At 36.0% G+C, this 7,978-nt stretch overlaps 2 protein-coding genes across 9 annotated transcripts in view; one reads left to right on the top strand and one right to left on the bottom strand.

The window, feature by feature from the left end:
• Positions 1-3,270: 3,270 nt before the first annotated feature.
• Positions 3,271-7,404, top strand: LOC138358010 (uncharacterized). Of its 2 annotated transcripts, XM_069315468.1 has the most exons (6): positions 3,271-4,046; positions 5,117-5,337; positions 5,763-5,815; positions 6,258-6,308; positions 6,634-6,709; positions 7,269-7,404. In XM_069315468.1, the coding sequence occupies exons 2-6, from the start codon at positions 5,319-5,321 to the stop codon at positions 7,382-7,384; spliced, it is 315 nt and encodes a 104-aa protein (XP_069171569.1). In that variant the 5' UTR covers positions 3,271-4,046; positions 5,117-5,318; the 3' UTR covers positions 7,385-7,404. The 2 variants fall into 2 exon arrangements, with proteins under 2 accessions (XP_069171569.1, XP_069171568.1); XM_069315467.1 differs by lacking the exon at positions 5,763-5,815 and having other exon boundaries at positions 3,310-4,046; positions 6,257-6,308.
• Positions 7,240-7,978, bottom strand: part of LOC123773072 (claspin) — a 103,304-nt gene continuing 102,565 nt past the window's right edge. For all 7 annotated transcript variants that reach the window (XM_069315452.1, XM_069315454.1, XM_069315453.1 and 4 more), the window contains one exon: positions 7,240-7,328. The gene's annotated coding sequence lies outside the window, so the exon portion shown is untranslated. The remainder of the gene's footprint in view (positions 7,329-7,978) is intronic.

Raw genomic sequence — 7,978 nt, 5'->3', positions numbered from 1 at the left:
AACAGATTTAAAAAGTCCACTCATGGATGTAAACTAACAAACTCACATTAAACATAAAAAAGACCGACTACTATTTTTGTTCGGAAGAATCCTGAAACCAAATTCAACTTCAGATACACAATGTTAACATTAGCAATAATGATTATGGAAAGTTCCTTGACCTATACATAGACAAGAGACTGAACTTCAGCATCCACATACAACACATATGTGGGTGTTATATGTGGGTGGTGAGAGAGTATTCACCTAGTTGTGCAGGCGCGGGTTGAACTCTGCTCATTCGGCCCGCCTCTTAACTGTCAATCAACTATTACTAACTACTTACTAACTAATTTTTTTCTCTCGCACACACACACACACACACACACACACACACACACACACACACACACACACGCACACACACACACACACACACACACACACACACACACACACACACACACCAGGAAGACATTTACAGAGAGTAGGGAATTAATTAGGTATCTGGGAGCTAGTTAAGTGGTGTGGGATTTATATCTTGAGGTACTGTATACAATGTTCACAACAGAGCAATGTATAATCATTTCATTGTATACAACACATTTTGGTGAAATCCCACGGTATTCCTAGACCAGAATCATAAACATCTCTGACTTCCCACAGCAAGGCGCCAGGCACCGCGGGCTCCAGGCATGTGGATTTATGTTTATTTCTCAGAGCAGTAAACAGCCTGCGGCAAAGCTACCCATATGTGTAGAGCTCAGTACTACAGATGAAGAACAACAACGTAAACATTTTTGACGTTGATTAGCTTGCTCAAACACCACTAATTTCCATTAAATATTTAATGGACACCAGGATTTAAACCTGGTGTCTCCTGATTTCAATGAAGTTTGTCTCTATTCTGCCGTCCCTGGAAAAGATTCATCAGTTATGACAATGTATGCAGCACGTTCTGTTGTAAACAGAGAAATAATATCTGTATATCCGTCTGTCAACGGCATGCTTGACAAATGTATAGGTATTCTCAATACCAAAATTATCCCTCGGTGTGAGGGATACAGGCAGGGTCCCATTTATATTATGTGGAGCGGCAATCTCAAGGAAGGGGATAAATCATGGACACCTAACCATTTTGTTCCATTAATGTCCTTGCCTCCACTGGGTCACATATCCATAAACAGTACCCAGTTACTAAGCACTATTACATCCACATCTCTAAGTTTGTGTCAATCACCATTATCTGTACCCCCTTATGTATACATCAACTCCAGTCGGAAAGGATTTTACTACTTTTGTGTCCAAAATACAGCATGACTTTAAGGAGACACACACTTTAAAAAAAAAAAAACTCAATTGTCGACTGATAACGATAGCGAAAGCTCTGGCAAGCTTCGCAATGGAAAATTTTTAGCTGTAGAAGAAGTCTATTGGCATTTACGAGAGAACAGCAAGGTGTTTAAAAGTGTCCCAAATGGGCCTAAAGAAGATACATTTTATGTGGTTGACAATTCACATTAATCTTACTAAGGGCGCCAAAACACGGTCGAGCTTTCCAGACGACTGTGGAGTGTGGAACAGTGCCAGAGGTACTACCGTGAACTCCTTATTCATATGGGATAATAATAATCGTTTGAGGCTAATATATTTGAGAAATGAGATATTTTGTAAAAGAGTATTATCAAAAGGGAAAACGCAGTGGGTTCCCTTAGAACCTCAGCCCTCCCCAGATACTCTCATCACAATGCACCGTTATTACACAGTCCTCAAAGGGCAGGAAAGCTTTAAGAAAAGAGTAACTGTTATTAAAGAGCTGGAGTCTGTAGGTATTGTAGAATACTCTGGCAAGCAAACAGGAGAGACGATGCATGGTAATTCACAAAAAAACATTCCATATGTTCGGACCAGGCCTGAAGTTTTATATATATATATATATATATATATATATATATATATATATATATATATATATATATATATATATATATATATATATATATATATATATATATATATATATATATATATGTCGTACCTAGTAGCCAGAACGCACTTCTCAGCCTACTATGCAAGGCCCGATTTGCCTAATAAGCCATGTTTTCATGAATTAATTGTTTTTCGACTACCTAACCTACCTAACCTAACCTAACTTTTTCGGCTACCTAACCTAACCTAACCTATAAAGATAGGTTAGGTTAGGTTAGGTTAGGTAGGGTTGGTTAGGTTCGGTCATATATCTACGTTAATTTTAACTCCAATAAAAAAAAATTGACCTCATACATAATGAAATGGGTAGTTTTATCATTTCATAACAAAAAAATTTGAGAAAATATATTAATTCTGGAAAACTTGGCTTATTAGGCAAATCGGGCCTTGCATAGTAGGCCGAGAAGTGCGTTCTGGCTACTAGGTACGACATATATATGTGTGTGTGTGTGTGTGTACATGTATGAGTGTGTGTACATGTGTATACAACATTAATAATTTTGTAACTAGCATCAAACACTGTTACTTGCTTAGCTAACCGAACTAGAGGGTTCAGTTCCTGAACCGATTATGTGCCTCTGTAATCCTTTACACCACCGCCCACGGGATGGGTATGGGGTGCATAATAAAGAAAGAAATAGAAGAAATTGAAATTGCATAATACGGTTATTGACATTCAATAATAGTAAGATAAGTTTTGATATTAAGTTTTTAAGTAAGATAAGTTAAGATAAGTTTTAAGTAAGACAGTTTTGATATTCCTAGAGTACGACTTAATCAAACTAGAAATGCTCTACAAATCAAGGGGCCCAGAATGTGGAATGACCTTCCCAACCATGTTAAAGACTGTACCTCTCTCACCCAGTTTAAGTTAAAAACGAAGCTATACCTAATAAATTCCCTGTAACCTACCTTACCCTTCTATTGTCAACCAATGTCTGTTTTTTTTTTTTTTTTTTTTTTTTAAGAGCGCTGTTTGTCGACATAATTGTATTTGTGCTGCTTTTTCATCTATGTTTTCATTTCTTGTTTTCATTCTACTCATTATCCTCAATTAGTATTAAGCTTGTCATTTAAGTTTATCATGCCCGAAACGCTTTGCGTAATAGTGGCTTTAGGCATTGTATGTACTAGCTCTACCTATAAGTCAACCAATCTTTGTAAAAATTTATTGTATGTATGTACCTTACCTAAATAAACATTTTATTTTTTTTTTATTTTATAAATCAATGAGGACCAAATGGGAGACCAGTGATCAGATGAATATTACAGACTCAAGAGTAGCCTTCTCTTCTTGTATATTAATGAAAATATAAATTCGTTTGTTTAATTCTAATGCTTGTAGGCGAGAACAGTTGTGAACGCCAGCTAGCGCACAAGTACATGAGCGCCCAAAATACTTTTACACAAAAGACATGTACAGACAGGCGTGTGGCTTCTGACTTCTTTTTTATTGATTAATATTAAATATTAGGCGCTTACCTATAATAGTTATCATTTTATGCAAGTATAACTCTCACATAATAAATATAAAAGGAGTTTATAAAAAAACTGACAGAAGTGTTGTGTTTTGTGCGTTGTATCGTGTTTGTGGGCATTCGGGTGTGTTGTGTTTACGCTGGCGGGCGGCGTCCTTACCAACTCCGGATTATGTCTATTACATCACTAAACTTCATTTAATAACTATATGCCTGTTAAATAGAAGATTTTAATTGTTAATAGCATTATATTGTCGTTTTAATATGAAACACGTACACATATGCGAAACGTCTAAAGCTGGTGTCCGAAGTGGTAAAAATATTAGTGTGCGATGTTGTCAATGTACGGAGTGTCTTGTATCAGAGTCCATAGGAATTACCGTTTGTCCTGGCGCCATCTATGTTTTGACAGCAGTACTACTAATGTTCCCACGTTATGTGATGATCGCTATACGGGTGTTACGGTCAGTTGCTCTTCTATATATGTTTATGGACAACGTAGGTGATTTGAGGCAATTAGCGGCCAGAGTGAAATAGTATCCACGCGGTGAGTGATGGAGGAGGATATATACTGCTGTGTACTCGACCAGCGGGTGAGAGGTAAGTTATATCGAACAATTATGGGGAATAGATGGGTTATTTTAAGCGTAGAATGTCAGGTAACCGGTAACTACACGGATGGGGTAGTGTTTTTTTAAGTCTTTATTTACTAAAGTGGAACATTACATTATGCCTTTAGCTGAACAAGTCTACTGGTGGGGGAAGTAGACGGGTTTTATGAAAGTATTTTACCTAAATATTTGTATTTGGTTAACTAGTTCAGCCGTTACCAGGGAGGGTGTTCCTTTAATCTAATCTAAAAATTCTAGCCGGACAAAGTGATTAAATAAAGAAATTGAATAGAACGAAGTGATTTGCCAGGGTGCTTAACATTTAGTTTAGTTCACTTACTATGCAGCCCATGCTTAAAGAATTCAAGTTTATCATATTGAATTTACCGTAGTTTTACTGCATTTAATATACCGTTTTTACCCTATTTAATTATGTCTGGTAAAGGCCGGTCGTGGAAAGTTCCTAATATAGCAAGTTTTAAAGGAAAAGTTTGAGTTAACTTTAACGCGTAAGTTAGTGACCAATTAGCTTGGTCTATTGTGAGGAAAGTTACTAGAATCTAACATGGCAAGTGCCATTTCTCTCCTCTTTTTGAGAAACATGACTAGATACATGAATCGCATACTTTTATTACTAAATGTTCATGGATTAGGTTGCATAGTTGAGGAAATAGTGATAAGGTTTGTGATTTTGTGTACCTTGACTTCAGCAGAGATTTTGATAGTGGCGCAAAATTGATAGGGGCTCGGATCATTGGGAATGCTGACTGAAGTTGATTAGGTCATGGCTATACCAAAGGAAATAAGTATAAATGAGGTTAAGTTGGGAGAAGTGTTGTAAGGAGTGCCTAAAAGCTCTCCTTGGACCTCGGTTATTCGCAAGATTATGGTTTAGACTGTAATAGTTGCAGAATTGGCAAATAAAAAATACCGATGCCCTATATAGTTTTGAAATGGTTAAGACTACCAGATGCAGTTTAATGCTGACAAATGTAAGGTTTGGGGGCTAGGTAAAGATGAGATAGATGGTGTAGATTAAGAGTATTAAATTTTTTGCAGGTGGTAAATTCTCCCAGAGCTGGCACTGCTCTCCAGCCTGGGATGTTGATTGGTTAGTCTTCAACTGCCTCCCAACATGGTAGTGAGATCCTGAGCTGACATGCAGTGAGGAACGTGGAAAGCTTCCTGAATTGGCACATGGTATGCCTCCCTTTCAAACCAGCAGCTGGCACAAATGTTCCAGCGAACATCAGAATAGTGGATGAAGCCCACACTAAAATGTAAGCGGTACAGTAAATGGACACCCCCCCCCCCCCTCCCTTTTGACACTGAACAGTTGGGAGGAAGTGGGGGGAGGGGGGGGAGAAAGTGTGGCTTATAGTTCTATTGCTACAGAATCTTTTGCCATAAGCCAGTGGCAGTGCCTATTGGCACTTGCTATTCAGAATCTCCCCCTTACATAGTTAATTAAAAACGAAGTTTGTTTGCAATGTTCCAGAAAAATGTTCATGACTAAAGTTGTTGGAAAATAAAATTTGTATAGGATGTTGACTTAAAGACTATAGCTTTGTTTGTAATAAAGATGGGACAACAAGATACTTAGTGTGCCATTTGAAACGGCAACTGTTAAACTGGTGGTACAGGTATGAACAAAATAACATTGCTATGCAAATAACTTTAGTAATATTTACTGTTCACATGACAGGTTGTGGAAGGTCCTGGCAACAGAGCTGGAGGAAAATACTTGCAGATCTACAATAAGTAGTGTTGTGTACATTGGAATTAGAGGGTAGAAGTTAATTGCTAAAAACCTATTAAATATTAGGGTATGGAAATTGAATGGGTATGGAAGTCTAGGCTTAGGCTAGTGGGTACCATATCTGCAAGTTTAGTCCTTTCAGGAATGTATTGAATAGAATGATATGTTGAAATTGTCAAAATTCTAATGTGGGGCATTAGATCTTAAACAGCATAGTTGAGGGCATTTTAATGAAATATAAGTCTTGTTTAGTTAACATTAAATGTTTGTTAAATAAGCTTTAATCTATTAATGTATAACACTGTTAAAGGTAATCATGAGTCAAATAAAGTTAATGGTGGGAAAAGTTTAGTTCAAAGTGATGGTATTTTTCCCTTGAAAGTAAAAAAAAATATTCAATATTTACTTTAGCTTGGTTTTAAATTTATATAGTTTTCCAGAATGTGGTTTGGAAAGTCCAGAAGTCCCTGTCAGTTGCTTAAACAGAATCAGGTGAGTTGTAGTAAAGGTTAATCTGAATAAATTTGCATAAAAGTAAAAAAATAGTAATAACTTAAACAATATAGCATTGGCTAAAGATAAGTGTAAATTGCCATTGAAGTGCAGTTGTGGATAGTTTCTCAAATGACATTTACTGAAACTTGGCAAATTGATGCCATATATATTGCTAAATTAGATCTTTACTACTGCTACTAGAATATGTAAATTCCTTAAAGAACTTTTTTCCATCTGAATTTGTAAACTACTGAATGCTAATTTGAAAAGTAAAGAAAGATTGGCTTTAAATCTGTAATTAATTTGTTGAAATATTTTTCAGGTGAAAGTGATTATGATGCATGGACTGGCTTGGAGTGAGGCTCCTTTACTCTGCAAAAGGAAATCTACAAAAGTGGGTGAGTTTGAATTTGATGTTTTAGCTATATCAATGACCTAATCTTAATTCTCTTATCTAGTCCATTTATAGGTGTGTAACCATGTCCTACTGTTACAACCCACAGGGGACGATGCAGTTTGTACTGATCCTACCCCATTTCATAAAAGGGGACCAGGCAGTCCTGCAGATTTCCCTGGCTTGGCTTTTTCAGAGCTTTGCTCTACTACCCATCTAATAGATGGACTAGATTTGCATAGGTGTAGGGACCCTTAACAATGGTTACATTGTTAATTCTCACAGGGCTTGTTTGCTGAATGGGTGGATGCATCTAAAGCTTTAGTGCCTGGCATGCATTGTACAGTGCTTTCTGTAAAGCATATGTACAATGTGTTGATGGCACTAAAGTGGTGGATGTAATGCACCCATTCAGGGAACAAGCCCTGCACTACAACCAGAGGAAGGGATAGGCCTTGCTGAGCCTATCTTAAAAGATAGGATGTTAGGATTTTGTGGCCTTATTATTAGGCATTGGTGATAATAAAAGTAGTGTCCCTGTTTAATGTTTATTTCTTTTACAGGTGATTGTCTCTGGAGTTGTCTTGGATCTTCTGTTCATCTAGGAGCATCTGTCCCACAACCTGAAACAGTAATAATTATTAGATGTATTATAAATACTATATGTAAAACTTATTAAATAAAACAATTTTAATGAAACTACTTTATATACTTTATCCTGAAATTATACTGGAAATTATTGTTTACTACTATTGATGCAATGTTTAAACATCTGAAATTTTTTTACTTTGAAAATAAATACTTGGTAAAATTTACACCTATTTGTTAAATAGGTGCATGCAAAATGCATTGAAAAGATGTAAAAGTGGACTACCTATTCAATTTACATAAACTAACAAATATTGCAAATTAGTCTGAAATATTAAAGTGGAAGAAACTTTAGTAAATATTTTAATTTTCATATTTGAAAGTAAATTTAAAGCTATGCAACACCTAAGCTTTGTACAAATTATGATTAAATTAACTAAAGATCATTGTTAAATTTACAAAACATTAGAAAAGTGACACTGAAACATCTATACAACATGGTTTTCACAAAGTCTTTGGTAACTTATGATTTAAGAGCTTTGATTAAATTTGTCTGCCAAACTCTTCAGATATTCTGAAATATTTTACCTAGATTAAAACCATCATTGTTTGAAAGGGCAAAACAGATTACTGTCAATTAGTTTGACCTAACATCTGCAAGGTCCTGAAGAAATGGATTTTTTTT

Source organism: Procambarus clarkii, chromosome 81, assembly GCF_040958095.1.
Source record: "Procambarus clarkii isolate CNS0578487 chromosome 81, FALCON_Pclarkii_2.0, whole genome shotgun sequence".
In the NCBI taxonomy this organism is placed as follows: Eukaryota; Metazoa; Arthropoda; class Malacostraca; order Decapoda; family Cambaridae; genus Procambarus; species Procambarus clarkii.
This window is presented reverse-complemented; position numbering and strand designations above follow the sequence as displayed.